The sequence below is a fragment of the Hyperolius riggenbachi genome, chromosome 6 (assembly GCF_040937935.1).
Source record: "Hyperolius riggenbachi isolate aHypRig1 chromosome 6, aHypRig1.pri, whole genome shotgun sequence".
Lineage (NCBI taxonomy): Eukaryota > Metazoa > Chordata > Amphibia > Anura > Hyperoliidae > Hyperolius > Hyperolius riggenbachi.
The window spans coordinates 231626238-231653643 of NC_090651.1; the positions used below are offsets into that span (position 1 = coordinate 231626238).

At 42.3% G+C, this 27406-nt stretch overlaps 1 protein-coding gene across 3 annotated transcripts in view; it reads right to left on the reverse strand.

Annotated features, from left to right (window-relative positions):
- Positions 1 to 5465: 5465 nt before the first annotated feature.
- Positions 5466 to 27406, reverse strand: part of NPHP4 (nephrocystin 4) — a 486557-nt gene continuing 464616 nt past the window's right edge. For all 3 annotated transcript variants that reach the window (XM_068240494.1, XM_068240492.1, XM_068240493.1), the window contains 4 exons: positions 23895 to 24066; positions 22206 to 22385; positions 13194 to 13334; positions 5466 to 6692 (listed from right to left, as the gene is read on the reverse strand). In XM_068240494.1, coding sequence (XP_068096595.1) covers positions 6534 to 6692; positions 13194 to 13334; positions 22206 to 22385; positions 23895 to 24066 — 652 coding nt within the window. In that variant the 3' untranslated portion in view covers positions 5466 to 6533. The remainder of the gene's footprint in view (positions 6693 to 13193; positions 13335 to 22205; positions 22386 to 23894; positions 24067 to 27406) is intronic.

Here is a 27406-nt window from a genome sequence, read left to right on the forward strand (position 1 = left end):
AGACTAGCTAAACCTCTTGCCCGACAAATTTAGAGAATCACAGACACCACAAACATTAACTAGCTAACAAGTAGGAACCTGTAACTCCACACGATGAAATGATATCTAAGAACTAACCTTTAACTGATGAGTTTGTGGTACCTTAGCAAAATTGTTCTATGTTTACAGCTGCCACCAATCGATCCTGCTGATGCGCCGGGGGTCATTGAGGACCTGTCTTGCTGGATCCTTAATGAGCCCCCCACACACACCAAGTAGGACCAATTGAAATGTTATTTCCACTCCCTCCACCTGCCGATTATCGTCCCTATGCTCCTCTCCATAGGCACAGAACACATTGCAAGCCTGAACAGTATTGGTCTCCGAATTGTCACCCACAGGATCATTTACCAATCCCTCGATGGGCGACCATTATCGCATGTGTGTACTTAGCTTTATACTCCCCAATAATCTGACTGGAATGGAACTTGTCCTGCACTTTGAGAGCAGCAGTGACCTCCCTTGAACCACAGGATGCTTCTGCTGATTGTACCAACTTTAAGAGCAACTGTAGTGAAAATAACAAATATATTATTCAGTAAAGTGTTTAGAGAGATAAAGCTCTCTCTAATCAAATCTGATAATCGAGATCTTTCAGCAACCCATACACCACAGGCTGATTTCTGATCAATTTCATGCTGAAATCGATCCTGAATTGGTCTTGTGTGCCGCATCCATCCGCCTTGTCGCCCCTAATGAAAAATGTCCCCCCGGTGCCCAGTGTAAACTATGCATTACCTGTCCGCGGCCCGTGCTTGTCCCCTGCTGGCTTCCGGGATTCCTCCTGCATACACACATACCCCACGTGGTTTCCTAGTAAGAAAGCACATGTGTGACGTCATACACGCGCCCTTACTAGAAAACCACGTGGGGTGAGAGTACATGAACAGGGGAATGCGCCCAGAGCCACCAAGTGGAGTAATGTATAATTTACACTAGGCACCGGGGGGACACATTTTTCAATTGGGGGACAGCTCCAGGGGTTTCATCGATCGTCGCAAAAATGACACGCCGTTCCCGCTGTGCACCAGATTGAGCAAGGCAGCCCTAAATCTTTCAGCATGCGCAATCAGCAATGCAACTAATTTTTGTCCCGAAATTGGTCGCATTGACAGTCGAGTATGCACTTGGCAGCACCGATTTTCATCTGATTTGATTATAATAATCGAAACCAATGGTCAATCAGGTGCCAGGTCGTCTGATGTATGGCCACTTTTACACATGCTAGATAATCATAGGCCAAGAAAATTGTTTGGCACTGTCTCAACTGAGAATCTAGAATGTGTTTAGCAACATTACATAATTTTATGAACTCCTGTGCCAGATCGCGGAGCATCAAGCCACAAGTGGCATTGTATTTCTTTTTTTCAGACACCTGAGCGCTAAGTGCTCTTTCCATTGTCATTGTCCTTTCTCCCTCTCCATAGAACAACACATGCTGCTTGGCTATAGTCAAGCACTATGTCTATACAGTGTTTGTTTATGGAGACAGAAATAGTGTGTGTGTATGTTCCTTTACATTCAGGAAGCAAATAAGGGTTTAATTTGTAACATAGCTGTCATGAAGTTCTACTAGTATTCCAACACACAAATCCTTTGCTCTCGCAAGTTCACTGATCCTGGTTGCTTATTCTCAGTGCTTGGTGCAGTGGCCACAATCTGCATCTTTTCCTGCCCCTCTTGCAATTGCTCACACAAACTTGCAACCTGGATTTGCACTCTCTGATAATCTACAACCTCTCCTCTCCTTGTCCTCCTGCACAGCATCTACACAGTACTACAACTTTGTCAAGTCAGTTTTGGAAACATTTGCCCCCTCACATACTTCTTGATCTGCCCACCACATTTGACACTGGTGACCAAACTCTGCTCATCCAAATACTATCATCTTTAAAGATAAAATGACTTGATCTATCTTGGATTTCTTCTCATCTGTCTGGAAGTCTGTTACAGTCTTTTATTCAAAGCACAGCTCCTCTCCACATCCTGACTGTTGGGGTTCCTCAGGGCATGGCCCTTGGACCCAAACCACTCTCCATCCATTTGCACAGACTTGGGGAAATGAATAAATACATTTGGTTTTCAATACCACTTCCATGCAGATGATACACAACTTACTATTCTTACTCAGAAAATGACTTTCTGCTCATTTAGCTTTCTTAAAATTAACATGAGTAAAACAGAAATGATTATTTTTCCACCGTCTGAATCTGTATTAATAACACGTCAATTACACTCAGCGCGTCAAGCACACTTTTTTCCACACATTCGTCACTAACCACCTTCTGTCAACTACACGTCAAAATCATGTCTTGCATCCATACCTTCCTCACACAAGACTCTTCTGAGGGACAATATCTGGAATGACTATGTAGTCTGTAAAGCACTGCAAAACATGTGAGCTCTTTATAAATACATAGTATTGATTGCGGGCTCTTGGAAGTCCCTTCCACCACCCAGATTGGCTAGTGTCTCTAGATTGCATACTGTGTATGTGTATGAGGAAATCCCCTCATCTTTACCAGAAAAAACAGATACATTTTCGGAAATCTGGAACGCCTGGGTCATGTGGTCGGCCTCCCATCGAAGAAAGGAAACTTAAGTAGCTATTTAATAACCTAGTTAGAGTTCAAAAAGGGAAGATAGATAGATAGTTGTTTAAATAGGGTTGCCTCTGAGAATTGGTGCATTTCAGCAGCTGAGCCCGGAGGAGCAGCTTATATGTAGATGTGTTATGACTATCCACTTACTGAGAGGAATTTCATTTAAATTGAGAATTGTACAATATTTATTATTTTTTCTCCCAATGTTTGGGGAGGTTGGTTTGTTTATAATTTTTTTTTTTTCAATGCAGCTGATATTTGTTTCTATTTGTAGTAGATGTCAGCAAAATGTGTTTTGCTTCTTGCTGTGATACTGCCTCACGGTTTTCCTTGCATTGTATATTTTTGCAGTAACTTAATGTTTGTGCACTGTTTGCGTTTATGTCTCTGCTGTAACTTACTTTGTGAGCTGCCCTGTGATGCTAAAACCAATTCCGTGCATGACCCAGTCATGCTTGGCGAAATAAACGATTCTGATGTCATATGTACACGTGTCTCATATGTGATGACCCATTTGTATTGCTGAATTTTGTTATTAATGAAAAAATTCTTGTTGAAAACAAAAATGAATGCACAGTATTAATAGTAACGTCCATATACTCAAAGTCCCCAGAGAGGCAGATATTTGGGAGCCCACTTCTGCTTTCATTCTCAGCTCTTTATCATGGAGCCTTATTCCACCTGCTGAATAGTGTAAAAGGTGCCCATTAACTGTACAATATATTCCTCAGAGGCAAACATGCAATTAGATTTGATGAATCTTAAGTAATCGGAAGGTAATGGTCGATTGTTAACATAAATGGGTAGATTAGGCACTTTCTCTCTTCAGATAAAATTGTAAAATCCAACATTCTGTATTCTAATCTATCTGGGGTGTAACTATAAGGCCTATTGCACACTGCAAGTGATTCCGATTCAGATTCCGCTTTTTAATCAGTTTTTACATCCGATTCCGATTCCGATTTGCAGTTTGCTCCCTGCACACTGCAAATCGGAATCTGAATCGGATGTAAAAACTGATTAAAAAGCGGAATCTGAATCGCTTGCAGTGTGCAAGAGGCCTAAGGGAGCAGCTCCCTGCAACTACAGGGGGGGGGGGGGAGGCAGGGCTGTGGGGAGCCCCAACTATTAACCTTCCATCCCTCCAGTACTGAAGTCCATCCTCCTGATCAGGTGTTCTTGTAACTACGCATATTATGGGTGTGGAGATCATGTTGGTCACACTTGTTTTATGACCTCTGCAAGATCACCAAGGGGAGACAAGGGAAGAGGGTCTGACCACTGGAGCACCCCATTAAAGGTTTTCAAGGGGGCTCCATGATTTGTAGTAACCCCCCCCCCCGCAAGCTACCATAGAACTGTTTCACGTCGATAATCTCCGCATACTGTGTGGCTTTCTGTACAATTTGATTGTCAAAATCTGATCAAATGATCGCATCAGAGTAAAATATTGTACCTTTAATCGGGACCACAATATAAGCTGGGAATCTGGCAGGTGCTGTTACACCCCCTCGTCACGTTTTATGCAGGGGGTGGAGCTGAGAACTCAATTGTACGCATATTTCCCAAGAGAGACTTGTAAATAATACTGTCTGGCCATATAACATTTTCTATTCCTCTCCTAGCAACCGGTGTTACACTTGCATGTTGAAACCTAGTGACAATGGAGAGACAAGCTAATTGTTTGATAGGAGAGGAGTAGAAAATACTTTTGCTTCTGGGCATACATTCATTACTCCTTGACAGCCCCACTCTTAGTTACACCTCTAAAAATCATAAGTAAATATGGTCTTAAAACTGCTTCTAATACAGAAGAACCACAATAACAAAATACTTTATTTAAAACAAATGTGTACAAAATGAGGCATACCATTAATTATATAGTGCAAAATCTGTTTAAAATAGTTTGTACAATATAAAACTATACAGAAATTTAAAAAAAAATCAGGACCTTGCAGTAAACTCACATATGAAGTATAATTATATATAAATAAAGTGGTCACTCTCACAATCAAACAAATAAAGTCATACATTCTGTACCATGACAGGTTAGCATCATTGTGCTCAATATAATGGCAAATTGGTATCTCTAGTGTACAACCATTTTGTTTTGAAGCAGGGCACATCATTTTTTTTATCTTGTTAGTGCAAGGAGTACTCTACGGTGTCACTGGATTGAGTACTATATAAAAATAACATCTGTAATTTATGGATTTACAACTGCATTGTAACCACTTCTAGACCTTAATGATTGAAATCTAAGCCCTGCTTGTGGTCGCTCAATCCTGCCAGGGCGTAGATTTCAATCAGCCCCGCCGTACAGTCTCGGTGCTCTCACCGCTGTTTGCATCGCTGCACCCGCTTACTCTACTGTCACGCTGACAGCAGGGATTCCACATCTTCGTCAGAAGCAAATTTCATTGGCTCGTGACCCTGTGATTACTGTGAGCAATCACAATACAAAATAGGAAAAGGACAGCTTTGGTCTTAACCACTTCCGGATTCTCGGTGCGTATATATACGCCCCTGAATCCTGAAGTGTATACCATGGAAACGGCCGCTCGTATGAGCGGCCGTTCCATGTCAGTTCACGGAGGGTGTCTCCGTGAACACCCTGCGAGCCGATCGGCGGCTCGCAGGGTAAATGTAAACACACGGGGAAGATCTTCCCCGGTGTTTACATGTATACGGCGCTGCTGCGCAGCAGCGCCGTAGAGGAGATCGGCGATCCCCGGCCTCTGATTGGCCGGGGATCACCGGCATCTGATAGGCTAAAGCCTATCCCATCAGGCGCAGGACGGAAATCCGTCCTGCGCCACTCACAGGGGGAGGGAGAGGGAGGGAAGGGGAAGGAGGCCAGGAAGCGCTGCGGAGGGGGGCTTTGAAGAGCCCCCCCCCCGCAAGCGCAAGCAGCCGGCGGCGATCAGACCCCCCCAGCAGGACATCCCCCTAGTGGGGAAAAAAGGGGGGAAGTCTGATCGCCCTGGCTGCTAGCTGATCTGTGCTGTGGGCTGGAGAGCCCACGCAGCACAGATCAGCACAAAATTTCATGGTGTGGAAGTGGTTAAAGGGGCCAGAGCCGCCCAGTTCTAAAGTTGTTAAATAGGAACTGTAGTGATAATAACATAATTAAAAAAATTACATATTTTTCCACAATAATAATTTATAAATTATTTAGCTAGTGCTTACCCATTGTAAAATCTTTCCTCACTCTGATTTACATTCTGACATTTATCAAAGATAGCAGCATCTTTAGTCCTAAAAGCCTAGGCTAAGCATCACTGGAAGGGCAGGACTACTTACCAATATACGGCAATATATAGCTATAAGAAGTCTTTCTGATGCTGAAACCAAGAAAATTAACATCAAAGTGGGTATCCTGAATCATTTACTGCATTCTACTGTATGTCATTACATTGCCTCATTAAGGGTATTAGTGAAATTATCTAATATTATCTCTCTAGAAAGTTAAGTGATAAATATGTTTTGTGAAGTTAGTACACTGCAGATGGTGAGGTTAAGCTGGGCTTTTCTATGCTTTGTACATTCGTCTGCAATGATAAACCGTTACTTAAGTACAGACCCCAGCCATTCTGTTGTCTGTAAACCACAGCCAAGCATGAGCTTGCACTTTCAACTGTGATTAATACTGTTATTAGGCATTTAAAGAGATTTGGTGACCTCCTAGAGATGTAGCCATCCGTCTGACTTGAGAAACAGTTTGGGAATATGATCCATATCTACATCTCATAACTTTTGAAGTGCAAAAAAGCTGTTAAAAGCTATTGATTACAAATGTTATTCTTATTCAGTATCCAAACCAGTGACATTTTATGCAGTTTTTTTTAGCATCCCAAATTCTGGACAATTCTACTTCTTAAGTCTGAACTTTCATGGAGCTTTTCTTGTCTGCTCGTAGATGACCTTGACACAGAAAGTTTCCTCATTTTTATCTTCATGGTCATTGATAAATATCAGAATTTCTTCCAGGCCACTGTTGTCACTGGGCGCAAAGCGCAGTCCGATCGTGTACGTTTCCTCTGCACCCACCTAAAATAAACCATTTAAGAATTTACTAAGATTGGGTTTAGGCGAGAACCGAATTAGTCTTTCTTATACAATATTATTTCTGTTAGACAAAATGGCTAAATAAAGGTGCAAATACATATCTTTCCAAAGTCACATTAGACTCTAGAAAGCTGATGACCTTCTCAGTTTCTGCACTATTGACTGCTTAAAGAAAACCTGTAACGGAAAATAGTTCCCAGGGGTGTTACCTACCTCGGGAGGGGGAAGCCCCTGGATATTATCGAGGCTTCCCCCATCATCCTCCGCTGCATGGTGGTCTTGATGGGCCCCTCCAAATAGCAGGCATGTAAATATTTACCTTCCCGAGTTCAGCGCAGTAGCGGCTCTCGGCTCTGGATCAGGCGGAACTAGTCGAGCCCAGTCGGGGCCGCTCTATTGTGCAGGCTCAAGTTGACTGCGCCTGCGCAGTAGAGAGGACGTGATTGGGATCATATATTAACTCCTTAGCCCATCGGGGAGCCCCTACTGCGCTGGAGTCGGGAAAGGTAAGTATTGCAGGCGCTACTGTGCCAGCACCACAGCGTGACAAATTGTCAGATGTGCTTTCAGAGGGGCCCTGCGAGACCACCGTGGGGTGGAGAAGGATGCAGGAAGCCTCAATAGGATCCAGAGGTTCCCCTCCCAGGGTAAGTACCCCCCCCCCCCCATGGGGCACTTTTTCTTATTACAGGGTCTCTCTAACCTCATATTGTGGTGCTGGGGATAAGAGTTAAACTCTCTTAGCAGCAGATAGAGATGGGCTGGGTCACATGACCCGCTTTGCGCTGGGGATTAGAACTCCCACTCTCACAGTTATAAAGAGTTACTGCATGTAGCCTGCTAGAAGCGAGCCAAGTACTTACAGTATATTTATTGCAAATGTATAAAACTTTGTGCATTGCTAAAAAATAAAATGTACTCTCATGCCATTAAATTGTGAGTCTACACACAACAGCTTTAAAAGAAAAAAAGTGTTTTTTTTTTTTTCATTTTCCATTAAGGTTTTCTTTAAAATACCATGTTTTAATACTTATTCCACTGAATAAGAAAAAGCAAAAATTCTACATACTGTATATTTTTTGTTAAATATGAAGTCCAGGCAGGGTTTGTACTTTTTACTGCCCAAGGCCCACTACCTCCAGCCGCACCATGACAACGGCGGGATAAGGTAGCAATTAATACAATTCTCTCAATGTCTGATAGTCCAATTCAATCTTAATAGCGAACGAAAACGATCATTCAGGACCACTAATGGAAAGAAAGCTGCTATTCAATTTAACAAGATTGACAAAGTTGATCTGAAAAACTGATTTTTTTCCATTAATCTGATCAAATTGAATAGCAGCTTGCCTTTTCTATTAGTGGTTTCGAATGATCATTTTTGATCAATATTGTCTGGAGAATTGTATCATTAATGGCCACGGATAGGGTTATCGGACATAGGAAAGGGAGGAGGTTAAAGATTCTGTAGGATCCGGATATTAGGGTATGGAATTTATGAAAAAAAAAAACATTTAGGGAAAATTAATAGCTAGGCCTTTTGGCAATTTAGGGTGAGGCTAGTAATTTGAGAATAGGGTTATGGGAAAAGGGATAACATTAAGAATTAGGTTAGTGATTAAAAGATTATAGTGATTAAACTGACTGAGGATGGTCAGTGACACAACTGTTTACTCTGTAATGTGCTGCAGAAGATGTCAATACTATATAAATACATAATAATAATATGGGAGGACACTAGACTGTGGTAGGATTAGATAGTGAGCTCCTGTGAGAACAGTCATTGACATGACTATGTACTATGTAAAGTGCTTCAGAAGATGTTAGTGCTATATAAATTCATAATAATAATATGGGAAGACAGACTATGACTATGGTAGAATTAGATAGTGAGCTGCTGTGAGGACAGTTAGTGACATGACTATGTACTCTGTAATGTGCTGCATATGTCAGTGCTATATAAATACATAATAATAATATGGTAGGACATTAGACTATGATGAACATATGGTAGGATTAGATTGTGAGCTCCTGAGGATAGTCAGTGACATGACTATGTACTCTGTAAAGTGCTGCAGAAGATGCCAGTGCTATATAAATACATAATAATAATATGGTAGGACATTAGACTATGACTATGGTAGGATTAGATTGTGAGACCTTTGAGGACAGTCAGTGACATGACTATGTACTCTGTAAAGGGCTATGGAAGATACTGTTCTCTCTCTCTCATGTGTGCTCAGAAGACCAAACCACAGTAACAAAGAAATAAGTGAGGGAATGAAAGGTTATTTGCTGTGGAGGAAGGGGGGGGGGGGGGGGAGAAGAGGAAAGCTGCTGATTGACAAAACAAGATAGTAGTAAGGACAGGGCTGCCTCCATGAACATAGAACTGATAGAAGTTAGCCAGCTGGTCACTCTCTCTACAGCAGTTTAGCAATAGGCAGCATGCTACACGTGAGTAAAGTGCCTGTAATCTGCACACACATCTCTCCCCCTCTGACGCTACAAGTAATCTACAGTACATAGTGCAAGCACATATCTCACTCCCTGACGCTGTCAGTAGTGCCTCCTCCACCTCCACATGCATAGCTTTAGCTTACTTGTATCTTCTTCCTTCCGCTCAAATCTCCCGGTCTGCTGGCTCAGCCCCACCCCTCAGAGTGAGAGAGGAGAGGCGGGGCGCTCTTTTCTCTGTGCACTGCAGTGTACCACGCAGGAGAAACTGAAGGACAGCGCAGCGGCAGACAGCTCCACAGCTAATCTGCTGCCTGTGTGCGACAGCCGCCCCAGCTCTCCTGTCGGCAGGTTTCCGCCCTAGGAACCGGCCTAGGTGGCCTGTGCGGAAATCCGGCCATGAGTCCAGGCTTGCACAAAAAGGAGAATAAAATGGCAGGCTTCCTATCATCTTAGGTTTCCTTGTCAAATAGTGAAGGTGAGATGTTTAACAGTGCAATAGATTATAGGGCAGTGGTTCCCCATTAGTGTGACATTGTCAGGAATCAGGTCATGCCACTCTCTGCCTGCTGGTGGCAACATGGACTTCAATTTCTTTAGTTCACCAGCAGGTGGCTCTGGGGACTTTGTGCATCCTAAACTTTCTCTGTTCCACCATTAGGTGGCTCTGCACTGTTTGGAAAGGGCTCTGCCATTGCAAGGCTGCTCTATATGGACCATGCATCTCGATTATGCAACAGGTGTGTTCTCTTTATAAAAGGGGCCTGCAGGATGTAGCCTGTGCCAGAACTTTGTGCTCGCTAGCTGGAGTATCTGTACAACCCTGGTGCTCTGGTATTCTGTATTCCTGTATCTGTTACCCTGTTACTGAACCTAGATTCTGTCTGACTTCGTTTACTGCCTGCTCGTTTTGTACCGTGATTGCTCGATTGTTGCCGACTGATGCTTTGTTCTGACTGTGATTTGCCTGCCTTCTTGTACTGCGATTGGTGTATATGTAAGACCAGAACCCAAAGTGTGGCCACTTTGCGTTCTGGCCAGCCACTTCGGGTTCTGGCCGGCCAATGTTTCGCACTGCCTCCTCCCCCCCCCCTCTCCTCTCCCTGCCTTCTATACAATACGGAGCAGCCGGGACATGAGTGACACGAAAAGTCGTTCGTCGCAGCAGGGCAGCAGAGCGGGGAGGCTGCAGACATTGCTTCTGCCAGCACCCGCTCTGCAGGAACGGCAGGATTCCCTGCCACGACGAACGACTCTCGGGGATACGCGTGTCCCTGCTTGCTGCTCCGTATTATATAGGAGGCAGGGAGAGGAGAAAGGCGGGGGGGGGGGGGAATCGGGGGGAGGAGGAGGCAGTGCGAAAGCCGGCGGGTTCATCTATTACATTGCCGCCGGCTATATTTAATTAAATTAAGCAAGTTGTAATACATTTGGCTGCAGCGAGACGGCCATAAAATACATTGTGCTTAGTGTAATCATTACATTTCTAACATTGGCCGCTGCGCTGTGGCCACTTCGCACATTGGCCGGCCAGAACCCGAAGTGGCTGGCCAGAACGCGAAGTGGCCACACTTCGGGTTCTGGCTGTAACATATATATTGTATATATTTGTCCTGTGTATATGTGTATATATCCTGTATATATTTAGGTAGATAGATAGGGTTTCGGGGGTTTTGCACCTTGGTTTGGTTGTATGGTGTGTATGCATGTGGTGGTTGCGTCCTTGTATATAGTTGCTACCATATTTTCTGACTGCTGTACATAGTTATGTATGCTGCTGCATTGAATTTGCATAATACTGTATGCACGATTGTAAATAAACCTTTCTGCACAGTATATTCCTGTCTCAGTGTCTGTGTTGCTGCAAACTGCGATCAATCCCAGTTTCTCCGTTCAGGTTTGTAACAGACATGACACATTCGTGTGCAGTGTACCACCTTCATTGTGTCTCAGCTCCCTGATCCTCTCAGGGCTAGCACTTTGCTCCCTGCACTGACACCTTTTTTTTCATTGTGCTGTGTCCAAGAACATCAGTCATATTTGTATATTATAGCTGTAACGCCCCCCAGCAGTATCTAGTCAGGATCTCAGGGAAAGTAGTAAGCCAATTTTAAAAGCAGAAATGTGAATTCTGGGAAGCCCAGTACATGAAGGTTCTTTCACTTGGGTACACTTTAATACCATTTAATAACTAAAATCATCTATAATAAAATGAAATATGTTCTATCAGGATTTGAACAAAAGTGGCAATTTCCAATCCTACATACCACCCAGCTGGAAACTTTGAGAGAAAAAAAATTCTATATAAAAATAGAAGACATAAAAATAAAATGTCCTCGACTTTGGCAACTGTGGTAAAACAATCCTATTAGTTTAGATGATGCGCGATAACGCCGATGCATTGAAATAACTATTTGGCCTTGATCAGTGCGGATAATTGTTTTCTTTGTTAATGCCGAATTGGATGTACTCAAGTCTCATTGTGCTTCTCAGTGGTCTACAGCAGTAAATCATTACTATTGCCGTGTAAATTTTTATTTCATAAGATAATGGGCGCATTATTTATAGCTGTTTCAATAAAATAAGAGATTGCTTCTTTTATTAGAGTGTGTAGATGGAATGTGAAGGAAAACAAGTTAGAATAACAGCATTTGTACTGTTGTATCCTTGTCATAGTCATATACATCCCCAAACACACTGACGGTGGTGGAGATGACTGTATTACTTATTCCATCTACACAACCTAATTAAGTCAGTGTAATTGGGAAGTAGAGCAGGTCACCCGTATTTGCTCCAGACACTTGTACAGCAAGTTCCTCCGATGCACGCAGGCATGCACTAATGAAAAGGAAATGACTCAAAGTATTTAAATGAAGATGCCTACGATGTCTGGTGAATCCATTCATATGTGCATTAGAAAGATGCACGACGGCCATTTATCAAGAGTTTACAAGTTCAGGTTTCTTCTCATACATGCTTTATTAACTGGTGGGCGCCGAAGCTGCCTTTCCGGTCTACAAACAACATTTTCTAGTGGCAGAGCTAAAGGTCTCTAAAGACAAACTAGAAGACAATGAAAGTGGACCTAAAGCGTAAAATAAACAAACACAAAAATACACAGGCAGCAGAAATTATAATAAAGTAGTGTGAATATATAGGCTGTATTAGTTACCCATGCCATTCCATCTTCATTAAGACCCACCACCACCTTTGCAAAGGAGTATAAAAAAATGGCGCTGATGAGAGATGGTGTCATAGATGGGTAGGAAGTTTTTTTTTTTTTTACAAGGAACCCACTAGATGTGTTCTGATAAGCACTGTGCCTCAGAGCAAGCCTGCCACAGGGAGAGGCGTAGTGAGACGAGTTCCAACCACAGTATTACCAGTGCCAATGGGCATACAGGGGTCCTATATTGTGCCAATAATCCCAGTATAGGACCTTCCTGAGCTGCCATGGCGATTCACTGTTACTGAATCATCATTTGGGCTCTTTCTTTTGAATTATCAGTTCAGATAATTTAAGTTTGTTTCTGAAGCTAAGGGCAGGAGAGCATTTTGGACAATGTGGAAAAGGGTTTTTCTTTTTTTTTTTTTCTTTCACTCCTCTTACAAAGCACCCCTGTTCAAGTACAAGAGGTTCCTATTAATCTCTGTTGCCCAGGAGAAGGTGGGAGTTTCTGGGAAACCTGAAAGCCCCTTCAAATATGAAGGCCCCAAGAAATCCGGAGAATAGAGGTAAATTAGTTCCCCTTGTCCTACCTTGAAAAAATATTTTACTAAGAAAAAAAAAAAAAGAAAATGACGGTTCCTAAAGAAAAAAAAATTCTTTATATCGACCACTGTATTTATTTAATTTCAAAGATGGTTAAAGTCTAATCTTAATAGTAAAATAAGCATGCGCCTCCTTCATTTCCTCCATTCTTCCTGCAATATGGCCATAAGAAATAAGTAAAGCATTAGTATTTTTTTCTAACTGTTCAGAGTTGGCATGGTCCAGCTTGAAAACTATTTACAGAAAGAGCATACCTCAAATGTGTCTTCTTTAAACTGCAGAAGGTCCGCTCTGTTTGTATGAAGGGAGTATCTCTTCTTAACTTGATATGGATTTGTATAGGTTATCCTTTTGTTGCAGCCCTTTTCTCCAGTGGTGATTGTAATTTCAAAGGCCTTTAAAGAGACACAAGATATTGTGTTATTAAGTTGTTAAATAAGATAAGACATTCTAAAGACTAGCATGACAGCCAGGGGTGTAACTACCATGCATGGGGCCCCCTGCAAAAAGAGAATGCATGGGGCCCCTTTGGTCCATAGTCTTCACAGAGGTGCTAAGCTTGTATTGGACCCCTGGCTTTGTGTTACTCCTGCTGTTTATTGCCTGAAGAAGCGGGGTTATGCCTGCCAAACGCTTTGCCAGTTGTTTCTAGGAGTATGTGAATAAATTGTTATTACCTCAATTAACAGCATCATGTCTGTCTTGGGTTGGTTGGTCCACCACCGCCTTCCGAACCTTTTAAACGATTTTAGCAAATTTGATCCTTTTGGCGCCTCTGTACATCTGTACAAATTAAGATATCCACCCCTGGTAGAGGGGTGTAACACACTCTTTTTCTCCTTTCCATAGAGAGTGACATCTTAGCCCTGAGTGGGGACAGGCCTAAACTCCTCACCTGCCTCTACAGTGGTTGCCTTAGTGGTGACTCTGCTTTGTAAGTATAAGTACTTACGATTCATATATTCTCCTCTTTTCCAATACATACTACACTATATTGGGCTCTCGGTTTTCTGTTTTATATTCACCTGCTTCCAGTACTGCAGATCTCTATGCACCACAGCAGCAGCACTCTTTGGTGCCATTAGCAAAGCTCCCAATCACATGGCTCGCATCGGTCAAGTGATAGGGAGCCGGTGAATGGCAGCAGTAAGAGTGGGCTGTGATGCATGGAGGAGACCATCAGCACTGGAAGTAGGTAATATTAGAGTTGCTACCTGCTTCCAGTGCTGCGGGTCTCCTCAGTGCATCCCAGCACACTCTCTCTGCTGCCATTCACCGGCTCCCTATCCCTTGACCGATGTGAGTCACGTGATGCACAAGATCCACAGTGCTGAAAGCAAGAAAATATAATGCTCCCTGCATACTCTGCATGCAGATGGGAGGAGGGCCCCCCAAATCCCCCTGCAATTGCAGGGATTGGGGGGGACTATTGATAAATCCATGATGACAGCCAGGCAAAACTGTGCAGCTGTCTGATTATTGTCTGGTACTAAGAGCCCCTGAACAATATTGCAACAGTCAGTCTCTAACATTTGGAGGCGGAGTTAAACCCTGTGGTTGCAAGGATGAGGTGATATCCTTGTCCCCCCTTGTCTGACCATTTATGGTGGCAATATTGAAAGGCATAGTGCTATGGGTACTAACCAATCTAGTCTCATCCTGTGTTAATTGTTAACATTCAATTCATATTAGTGGTTTTACTCATATTTACAGTTTTATGTATCTTACAACAACACTAATGACTAAATATCTCTGTTTTCTTTATGTGGGCAGCACATACCCTCTTGTGTTTGGAGGGTGGGTGGTCCTTCACACATTATAGTAATCCCCTTTGTTGTGATGATTAGAATAATAATAATAAAAATTGGCAGCTAGTGTTCCTGTAATCTGATTTGTCTAACATGGCCGCTATTGGTCTGCGCATGAAAAATGACAGCCTCCAAATACCTATGGCTAATAGGAACTAACTTGACTAGAAAAGTAACTCAAAACATCAGAGCAATCAGAACTTTTATTCTGGTTCTGCCCACTATAGTGCATTAGTGTGATGAATCTTCATTTGCTTATAACGTATTCATTTATTAGAAAGAGAAGGAATATACACATTTCATTTCCAGAAGTGCAAGAAGCAATAACCATTACGCAAGTCTTCAAGACAGTAGGTGGGGCTTGCAAATCATTTCAGAAGTTCTAAATGAGCGCCTGGCTTAGAACTTGACTTTTCCGCCCACCATCCTCAGGTGATGGGCGTTTCTTCTTGCACACAAGAACGTTAACCTTCTAAAATCCATCAGTTTTTAGGAAGCCAATATACTCTACTAGCTCTGTTGCAGCTGGGAGAGCCATTCATTAGAATATTGGTTAAGAAGGTTTACAAATCTTTTACAGGCAATTTTTGTGTTGATTTCCTCTTCTCTTTATCGATACGCTATCTCTTCATATTACCCTTCACTTTCCTAACCCTAACCTCCTGCCCACTCTAAGGGCTGGTTCACACGGCAAGAGCTTTTTTTTTTAGCTCTAGTGATTTGAAAAGGCCTTGGTAATGCAATACTATGGGTGATTTTTACAAAATTACATCACACAGGTGAGAATACACGCATAGCATTACATTAGCAAGAGCTTTTAAAATCGCAAGCATTTAGAAAAGCTCTTGCAGCGTGAACCAGCCCTTATTATCCAGAAATCCTTTCCTAATACTTAACTTATACACATTTTTGTAAAGTTAGGGCTGGTTCACACTGCAAGAGCTTTTCTAAGCATTTGTGATTTGAAAAGCTATGGCGAATGTAATGCTATGGGTGTGTTCTCACTTGAGCAATGTGATTTTATAAATAGCATAGCATTGCATTAGCAAGAGCCTTTCAAATCTCTAGCCCTTAAAAAGCCTTTGCCGCGTGAAGCAGCCCTCCAACTGTCTTCTTAATGCCTCAACTCCCAAACACATTCCTGCCCGATGTCTAGCTCTAACCATAACTGGTGATTCTATCCTCCTCCTATTCTATGCCATAGCATTGAAACCCCCAATGTAGTGTTTAACCCGAACATCTAACCACAGCCAATACCCTGCTTCTGATGTCTTCACTGGAAGGTGCTCAATATGCTAACTGCAGGTGCCCATTTTTTCTGTTGTAGTTGATATCTGGGTCCTGGCTATGCAACAGCTGATTGTTAGGGCAGAATGGAACATCTTGAGCCAAGTGGCTGCACACTGATGCGAATTGACATTGCAGTCTGTGGTGGCAACCATATTATTGGCCACCCAATGTCACGGCTTCCCTTTCTCGGTGTCTGAATTTTAGATGGGTTATATTGGTACTGCCAAATGCAGAGCAATACTTAAGGTGTAAGCGGGCACTAATTCAGCTGCAAATCTCCTGTGTACTTTGGCCTTACAACCCATACAATATTAATGAGTGGCCAAGAGCAGAGCGCAAGAGTAACTGGCATGCTTCAGAACTCAGTGTGGAGACTGTGCACTCTCTTCAGCTCATTAATTTATTCCATTAGGGTGGTGAAGCACCTTATTCTGCTCACGCAGCACTTTCAGAAATAAATTACAGGAGAGCTTTAATATTTTCAAATTGTAATGTTTCATTGCTGCTCCCCTAGGAGTGAATGCTAGACATACTAATTCAAATTGTTTTAACAATGAACAGCAGAATGAAATTATACATGTCAGCTTGTAATAATCCCTTTTCAGTGAGAGCACGCCGGCAATTTATCATAATGCAAAATAATCACTGGATATTTAAAGGGAACGGAGCATCCACATAGACTGTAACAGCAGCGTCAGAGCTATATAGTTATCAGTGAGTCACACTAGGCAGCAGCGTATAGCACAAAGAGAGGGGGGCAGCCAATGTCACTTTTACCTACTTTATTGTTATTCCGTGTGACTTCTGCATTCTTTTAGGTTCTAACTGCAATTCTTCTTGCCTCAAACAGCCAATCACAGCTATTAGGGCTTCCATTTGCAGTAGTATTGCTAATATTGAGTACTGGTATTTGGTATGTCTGCAGAGATTAGAGAGAGCATGAGGATGAGGGTGGACAGAACTAATCAGACTAATCCCACTAAAGGTACACATACACTTAGGGATTTTCCTAGCAGATTCGACTAGATATTGACCTAATATTGATTGAAAGTATTGATCAGACCGCATGGAAGATTTAGGACGATTGGGGGCTTGCAGCATCAGCAGTCAATCGGCGGCCCATATCAGTGCACTGTGGTTCAATCGATTTTCAATAGATTCTCTGCTGGAATCAATTGAAGATCTATGTGCTTTGTGTGGTAGGGATTGTTTTTGCTACAATGCTTTGTTTCTGCGCCCTTTAAAAAATGCAACTTGCTGCATTTTGGTGCGATTTGCTTTCGAGTTTCCATTGATTGAAGTAAATTGGGGGCCTGCAAACGCACAATAAAAACGCACAGAATCACAGCAGCGAAAAATTAAAATTGCATGCGTTTGCATTTTCAATCTGTTATTTGCAGTAGCCATCAGTTTACTTGCAGCTGCTACAGTCCTCTTAATGCTAGGTACACACATGAGATAAAAGTCTTTGGAAAATGAAAGATCTAAGGCCAATTTACCACCTCTATGTAGTAAGAGGGCATAGGTTTGTCAGGAAGGATTTAAAGAATTATCAATCTTATGCTAGGTACACGCGATGCGATTTCTTGCTCGATCTGCGGGATCGATCAATTATTTCTGACATGTTCGATCGGGTTTCGATAGATACAGCCGTCAATTTTGCATGTTAAGTGTGCAAAATCGACATCCGTATCGATCAAAACCCGATCAAAACATGTCGGAAATAATCGATCGATCCCGCGGATCGAGCGGGAAATCGCATCGTGTTTACCCAGCATTAAGAAACTGTACACATGCAAAAGATCAATTCCTGCAAAATGCTTTCATAGTCTATTTACTTCCCTTCTTTTTCCTGCATGCCTGTGCACACAGAAGTTAAGAAATATCTTCAGACCTCATATACTCCTTGTTTAATTAACAATTGTCTGCAGATCAGATCCACTGGGATGCATCTGAAAGATTGAGACACAAACATCTTTTGTTGCTATCTTTCGAGGTCTTTTGTGAAGTTTAAAAAAAAGAAAAGATCTGCAGACTATCTTTGATCTTTCATTTTGCAAAGATTTTTTATCTTGTGTGTACCCAGCTTTAGTATTTAAAATCTGCCGGCCCTCATGGAGGTGGTAAAATTGGTCAGTGATTGGCTAATTATAATTTAAAGTGTGTACGTAGCTTTAGGCTTTTAAGATGTCTTTTAAGCCCTCTTCAGTCCGAACACAGTAAATTCAGCGCTGGAGACTTGGGCGCAGCAGCGCAGGAGACTTGGGCGCAGCCGGCGCCACCATAGGCCGTAATAGGAACTACGGCTATCGCAGGCACAGGGAGTAACTTCAGCGCCGTCAGAAGACGGACCTGAAGTTGCTTTTAAAACAATAATTCGGATTCCAGCGATTGCTGGAAGCCGAATTATTTCATTCCCCCACTATCCATGTCGGCCTGGAGGGGGAATAGTAATTAACACGGCCCGGACTTGTGCGGTAGCAGGATCAGCCATATACTGGCTGTGTCCTGCGCCCAAGTCTCCGGCGCCGTTCTCTCTCGTACGCCTTCAGTCTCTAGTTTAAAGTAGCAAAAGTTATTGTGTAACAACAGATTATGTGGGTAAGTACTATGTGGAAGTGTTAAAATTGGGCAGTGATTGGCCAATCAAAATTGGATATGTGTACACACCCTTTCTTTTTTTTTTTTCTCAAACAAACTGAGCACTTGCAACTTTACTCAACACCTATTTTCTTGGACCATAAAGTTAGTTATACATTTATAGATTTTTATGGTTGATTTCTGGAAGAGTCGATCACGCTGATTGAACCTGTCAGAAATCTATGCCGCATCAAGTCATATCAATCCTAATTTATTGATCTAGTTGGATGGAAATCTCTATTAATCGGTGGTGGGGTAAAAGTGTTGGTAGATCAATGCCCCATAGTGTTGCAGTTTGATAGATATTTCTCAAAGTCTTCTAAAGCTCTGTGGCCACTCCCACCTGCTCACCATGGTCTGCCCCCCACTCAGCAGGCACCACCAAGAGGTAAGATAATTCTCTTACTTGTTTTAAAGTTTAGTCAACATGTACTGGGTGCTTTCACACCCCTGTGTTTGTAAACACCAAAGGAGGTGATAACTTAATTGGTCACCAATAACGAGAAAGAATTCTGGTAGAGCGACTGTCAAGTTCCTTGAAGACCTGGAGAACCGAGAGGGGGCAGTTAATTCCCTTCACCCCCTGTTAGGAACTGCAACCTACTCTTGTGAGTATTATTACCCGCAATTTTGTTCACCACTAATCCAGCTAACTATACTACACCATTAGGCACCTGGTTTCCCTTTTACCTACAGGTGGCTTAAGTTTGGAGAAAACCACAGTGACCATCCTTACCACATCACTTCAAATAAATCTGCAAGGAAAATATCCCTGTTATTTCTTAATTTAAAGTGTACCTGAAGACAATGGAGAAAGAAGAATTTATACTTACCTGGGGCTTCCTCCAGCCCCATGAATGCCGTGGGCTGCCTTGCTGCCCCCCCAGGCAGCTCTGTTTGTCTGCAATCTTTCTCGTTAATATGGCTTCAGTCACATCACTCGGGCTACGCTGCACAGCGCATTTGCGGCCTGGAACAAGCATGGCCTGATGCTCTGAGTTCTGCGCCTAGACGGTGCAGCCCGATGGACGTGACTGAAGCCATACTAACGAGAAGAATTGCAGACGAATGGAGCCGCGAGGGAGCACACGGATGTCATGGGGCTGGAGGTAGCCCCAGGTAAGTATAAATGATTCTATCCCCATTGTCTCAGGTTTCCTTTAGGTGTACTTGTCACTGCTGATCTCAGTTTTAAAAATGCCAGTTGTCTGGTTGTCACCTACCTGATGCTCTGGCTATACTCCTTTCGGTGTCATTTCTTTGGTAAATATGCAGATCAGGAGTGTCACAGGAACATCAGAACACCTGATCTGCTTATTGCTGATGATTGATTTAGAATGTAAAAAGTATTAAAGTCAGTGGTTCAGCATTTTTAGAAATTTGCATGGGCAGTCTCTGTGTATTTCTCTAGTGACAGGTGTTCTTTAAACCACGTCTTCAAAATATACATCAGACAGTCAGCAGGCATTGGCTCATAAAACATTCTGTTTGTTCCGTATTCAATTAAGATCTTAATTTCGCTGATGGACTTTATAAACATGATAAAAAACTAGAAGTACCTTTAAAGACTTGGGAGTCTGATGAATGTAATAAGCCAACACAGATTAAAAACTCAGATGATACCCATGAAAGTGAACGGCTGCTCGTTAACTATTGAGAGCTCATTACGCAGTGTCAGGAAAAGGCAACAAGTTTTCCAGGCAAAGTTTAAAAAGTTTGTATGACAGTCCATTAGAGGGCAGTAAAGCAGGAATTACACCTCCATGATGGATGGTGCTTCCTGTGATTCATTTCTCTGAGTAGAAATAGGTCACGAATGCCCTATAACTTCATAGATAATTATGTTCCAGCAGATTAACAATGTGTCTTGGCTGCCAAAGAGCTCCGCAGTCTGCACAGCCTCTCATGTTCAATTTGTAAAGAGAAATTTATCATTGATTTTGGTCATTTTAATTTTTCCCTTTTAAGTTTAATTTTTTCTAGAAAAATTTACAAACAAACATGTAATAGCTGCGGGTCCAACCAGGATACGAAGTTTATAAAGTGTGGTGGGCTTGGTAAAGCAGAGAACATAAACTGGTGAATTTTGCACTGAAGTGAGTGTGGTAACTTCCTAGCTGATCAGTTTGGATGGGGGTGGAGATGACCATTTTGGCCTGAACAAGAGAATATTCTTCTAGGCTTGGACCACATTCACTTCCTGTCCTGACAAAAAATGAGTAGGTCTCTCTAAAGGAGACAGAGACAGCACCATAAAAAATCATTCTCCATTATGTCTTAACTGCAGCCCACTCCCCAGAGTCAGACCACCATTGTTCATCTTATAGTGATGCGGGTCACTTCTTTCTATTTGAAAACCAGCACACTCCAGACAATAATACTGAATTAGCAATCTTTTACTGAATTCTGCAAATTTAACAATTGCTGTTTGGCAGTTATGATCCAGTTAGGCAAAGAAATGGCAAAAAAGGTAGTTACCAAATAATTGGCAACCAGAGTCCACCAATAAGCCCAGCCCATACTGCATGAGAAATCTTTAGCAAATTTAACAATTGTTGTTTGGCAGTGACAATCCAGTTAGGCAAAAAATGGTAAAAAGTAGTTATGGTACTTAAATTAGGCAAAGTGGTTGTTACAGAGTCCAGTATTTATAGTATCAAATCCATGTGTCTTCTAAACTGGCCATGTGTCTTCTAAACAGCCAGTTTTATAAGACACATCGATTTGATGCAATACATACTGGACTCTATTGCAACCACTTTGCCTAATACATCTGGTTGAGCTGGGCTTATTGGTGGACTCTGGTTGCCATTTATTTGGTTACTAATTTTTTGCCTAACTGGATTGTCACTGCTGAACCACAATTGTTAAATTTGCTGAATTCAGTAAAAGATTGCTTATTCAGTATTATTGTCTGGAGTCTGCTGGTCTTCACATAGAAATACGTTGCTGTACTCTAGTGGGCTGACTGCATTTGAACCTCAATTGGATGTACGATGTGAGGAGAGCGCCTTGGGAACCCCCCCTCCTTGTGTGTTAAGCCATGTGGGTCAAACAGAAACAGGAAAAATCTCACCAATGAGAACACAGACAGTTGTAAAAACTGCAAAAATCCTGTAAGCGCTGCCCAGAGTATAGTTTTTTCCCCCATAGAGTTGGGCTTTTATACACACATGTAGTAGGCTCTTGCATATGATACTAATGGAATGCTATGACATTGCCAAAATGAGTCTGTAATGAGCCGCAGACAGCACAAAAATTTCCCTGGACTTTTCAGTATGGCCATCCAGGCATGCTCACTCCCACCTCCCAGCTGCAATATAGAACAGCCTTTGCAGAAACAGAATAATGTCACATGGGAAGTGAGGCATGGGGATTGGGTGCAAATAAGAGCCTGGCCTGGACCTAATGAAGCCCTGTTCTGAAAATGTGATAGCACAGTCATTGAGGTAGGCCTTACTGCCACTGTCAGCTGTATGCAGCTGCTATAGGTCCATAACTAAGACTAAGGAGACTAAGAATCCTTACCTTGGAGATGATAGGATTTCGGCTCACCACACAGACTAGCCAGGAGGCCACAAGCTGATGCTGGTCCACATCTACTAAGTTTAGATAAATGAACTTGCTGCCAGCTTTGCTTGGCCGCATGATGATGTGAAGGTCTTGAATTCCATTGGGTGGGAGCACAAATACACCATCTGGTTCAGTCTATACACAAAAGAAAAAGTCTTATATCAAAAATACAGTGAAAATATATGTAGAATTTTTTGCATTTTGCCCAGACGTTGCTCTGTCAATACATAGGAAAAATGTCTACACTTCTGGCCTCCTTAAAGCAAAAGGCAATAGTAACTGTCACTTTTAATTAATTCTGTAAGAAGTAACACCCATAATGCATAGTGTACAGTGGGTAGGGACATGCATTCCTTTATACCTGGGGTCCTCAAATTAAAGACTGCTGATGCATTTTTACAAGCCCCTGAAGCCACTTTTGCAGTTGTGCATGCAGTCTGCAGGCTGTGTCAGTGTGCAAATCACAATGAGAGTGATGGCACCGTGGGGATCATTAATATGCGCTACATCACTCATGGAGGGCACGTGGGAGTTGCTGGTGTAGCAGAGGACAGGTAGGCCTGCTATTATCAGTAAGTATGGTATTAGTTTTGCAGGCACCACCCAACACCTATGCTTAGTGGACAATGTCTAGTTTTTATGGGGGGTTCAGTCTGTTATTGGGGAGACACCCTGCCTGTTATCTGGGAGGACCCCTACCTTAAAAATAGGATGGGCTCATCAAAAGTTTACAGAGCCTTGTATGTTGGGGCTAATAATATACACACAAGTTGAGACACACATGTTCTAATTAATAGCAAAAGAGTATTGTACTGTCTTAGCCATCAGGGAAAGAGCACGCACCTATGACTTATTTGATTGGAATCAGTGTCTGTGTATAAATAGTCAATTTATATTGATTCAGAACTGCACTAACTTTGCTGGTTACCAAGCTATGAGAAAACAATAAGAACGGTCAAAGGACCTGCAAGAAAATGTTTTTGAACTGTATAAAAACAGGAAAGGGATATAAAAAAAGTAGATCATAACCATATGTATGGGGAGGTTGCAACAAGGTGCTACTGTGAAGGCAGGTCCGGGATGTTCTGGGACTATGGGAGTTACACTGGCACAGGTAACTTATATTTCAAAAAATGTAAGTTGATGGCAAGGTGAATGCAGCATGTTACCAGAAAATATTGTACGACAGCTTGCCTTCATCAGTCCAGAAGCTCCTCATAGGCACAGGCTGCACTTAGATGTTCAAACACAAGGATGCAACAAAGCACAGGGCCAAGTCTACCCTTCAGTAGCTACAGCAGAAAAAGCAAAGGTGTTACAGTGGCCAATTTCCGAATACTTAAAATGTATAGTAGAAGCAAGACTGCTCCATAAGTTATAGTAGTAGCAATCTTTAAGCCAAAAAATGTGAGGCTCTACCATGTCAAATCATGTTATTAGGACCTGATGGAGGATGCCTTAATACAGTGCCGCTGTGTGGTCCCTGATTCAGCACCCGGAATAGGTAAATATCAAAGTGCTTCCTGCGTTACTCTGCATATAGGGGGTGGAAGGCAGGCAGAGTATAGCTGGCCAGGGCACCACTGCCCTGACTTATCTACACGTGATAACTGGGCATGGCTGCCAAAAGGTTGAAACGCTTACCTTCAATTCATGTGGATGGGAGGTGTATGCTTGGACTTTCCTCACCACTTGTGTGCCACGAAGGACCAAAGACATCTGGGTCGTTTGACCAGTTACACAGCTGATGTCCACTCTTTTTAGGGAATGAACATAGATCTGCCAGATCTGAATGGGAGCAGCCAGCCATCTGTCCCTGCAACAGTAAACAGAGCAAAAATAGTCTTTAATGAAAACTGTTACATGCTTGGTATTGGAACAATAATTTCTTTATCACACCATTGATACTTCCATACATTTGAATAGGGAACACACATGAAAATCATAGAAGATATTACACCAGGACCCCACTCTAAATTTGGTCATCCAGCTTCAAATACTCAAAATAGGTTAGGTACAGATAATAGTATATGGCAAGGATTTCATCAGTATCCAAAAACTCTAGTTTACTTCTAGATCCCTCTTGCCGTCTTACAAGATTGGGGCACATCATACCTAGCTGTACTTCTATGAGAGCTCTGATAGAAGTGTAACTAAACGTAGAAATCCCTCTCTGCTCTAAAAGATTAGCAACAGAATGATAACCTTTATGGGTAAAAACAATTCTTCATTACAATTTAAGGAAATCCTAAAAAACTGAAGCTTTAACCTGGATTCACTTCTACTGATAAGACAGTTTTATCTGGCTAAAAGAATAAAATAACACAGAAGCAGTGAATTTCTAAGCCAAGCTGTATGTTTATAAGCAACTTATGTGTAGAATGAAGACTTTTTATTGTGTTTGGGTCCACTTTAATGGTCACTTGTGCAAAGCAAACTGACTCCAACTCCTCAGTTTATGGTATAATCCAAAAAATTACTGGTTAGGAAGGTGACACAATGCCCTATTTAAGCCTGCCAGCCACTACAGAGAAGACAGGGGGCAGGGGGGAGGTGCAGAAAGTTCACTTATCTGATTGCTACATGAGGATGGAAGGTAAAAACAGCATGTCATTCAATAAAATATGGGTGTTGTCAGACTGGCTGCATGTCTTCATCACAATCTAAGCTTAATTGTAAGCTTGGACAAACAATGGAGAAGACTGGAAAACTGGGACACACTATGAGGGCAGTGGAAAGCTGGGACACATGCTGGGACACATGCTGGGACACATAGGAGACGCTGAAAAGTTTGGACATACTACAGCTGAATTTTGGAAAGCTGAAGCTCACCATGGGAGACAATAGGAAGCTGGGACAAGCTATGAGGATCACTGGAAAGCTGGAACACTAGGTCATAATATTAGAGGTTCCTGGGAAGCTGGGCACAGGACAGTGGGAAACTGGAATGTTGGAAACTTCTAAAAAACTGTGGACACACTATGGTGGTATACTGGGAAAGTTGGGAATCTTGGGTACATTATGAAGGGCCCTGAGAAATTGACACACACTATAGAAGAGAACTAACACGCTGTGAGCCATTTAGGAGGACACTTGGCGGCTGGGATAAAGGGTGGAGGACACTAGGAACCTAGAAGTGCATGAAAAGTGGCGGAAAGAAATTTGGTCGGCCGATTTTGGATAGTAGTACAGCAGTAAAATCTACTGATATTCTTTGGTTTAAAGGTACAAATTGCCATAATAAAATATTGGTAAATAATACCCATATTTTGTTACAACTTAACCTAACACTATTCTCACGCAATAGGCTCTCTTACCAATGCCTAACCTTAAGTCTCTCCAACCCCCCACCACCACCTCGCCTAACCCTTAGAGCTTTCACTTACTCGGTCCATGCTGCCGGGATTCCTCTCTTCTCTTTTCTATGTCGCCCTCTAGTGGTGGATATGTGCCAGTGCAGAACATCATAGAAAAGACAGGCAAGCTGACGAGAGGAATCCCGGCGGCATGAACCAGTTAACCAGTTACGTGAAAGCTCCGCTGTGCACACTCTGCCTATTCCAGGGAGGAGGGGGACACAACTGCAGCATAAAAGCTGCACTGATCTGGTGGCGGGGAGAAAGGCCATACACTTTAAGCGCATATGCCGGGGGCAGGGAAAGAACTGCAGCATAAAAGCTGCACCGATCTGGGGGCAGGGGGCAGACAAGGAATACACGTTAAGTGCACAGGAGGAGAGGAGGAAGAGAGGGACACAACCAGCATAAAAGCTGCTCCGTTCTGGGATGGGGGAAATGGAAAAACACTGCGCTTAATTGAAATTGCTCCAACATAATTCTGGCCACATACAAAGAGACGGCACTCGGAGGAAGTAGACATGCTCTGCATATGCCAGAGGGCCATAATCTAGGGCTAAAATTAGAGAGTGGAAGGCATTTGTCAGTACCTGTGGATCAAATGGAATAGGGGTAGTGGGGATGGGACAGTTTTCTACCCTTGGCCTACACTCATTTTCCCTGTTTTTAAGATAAAAGTTCGAGGGTCGGCTTATACTCGAGTATATACAGTAACAGCCCATTTCACTCTGGGACAAATATGCTGATCTGTATGTGTATGCAGGTATTTAAAATTTTACAATATTTTTTGATAGTGGTCCTTTAATGTACTATTATTATAGCATTCCCAGAGTACAGCGCTGTGGGTGCATACAAACATTACAGAGGCAATCAGTGTTGGGGCTGTATGTAACCAATCGGGCGTATCTGTATTTCTGATATCCTCTTGCAGAATGTAATATATTTGCAATATTGATTTTGGGATACTTGCAAAGCTCTACGTAAATAACAATTTTGAAGTACAGTTAAAGGGGAACTTCAGCCTAAACAAACATACTGTCATCAAGTTACATTAGTTATGTTAATTAGAATAGATAGGTAATATAATTTTTTACCCACCCTGTTTTAAAAGAACAGGCAAATGTTTGTGATTCATGGGGCTGCCATCTTTGTCATGGGGGCAGCCATCTTTTTGGTTGAAAGGAGGTGACAGGGAGCATAAGACACAGTTCCAACTGTCCTGTGTCCTGATAACCACTCCCAGCTGCACACGCTAGGCTTCAAATGTCAAATTCAAAATGTAAAAAAAAAAAAATTGCACCAAAACAGCAGAACGAGAACAACATCAGAAATCCCATCATGCTTTGCACAGCATCAGGGGAAAAAAGCCCGGGCAGTTTTCTTCTGTGCAGCTAAAAATGAGGCTTGTATAAGAGAAACAAAGTTCTGATGCTGCGAAACTGTTAAAGAAACACCAGGCCTTTTCAGTGCTGCTGAGTCAATTTTTAGTCCGGAGGTTCACTTTAAGGGAGAACTACACAAGCCATCCTTAGATTGGATATTTTTTTAAAGTTGTTAGTGCTCAAAGCTATGGAAGTTTTAAACATTCTCTCTAGCCAGATGGCGGAGTCACCTATTTGAACGAGTTTGGAGATATGAGTGTTATCTTTAATTACTGTATTTTCTGGCGTATAAGACAACCCCCAAAATTTCCAGTTAAAATATACATTTTAAGACTACCCCTCTTGACTGTTGGACATTTGTATACCATACTGTATGTACTGGTGCTATAGCTATACTGTACAAACAGGTACAGATACT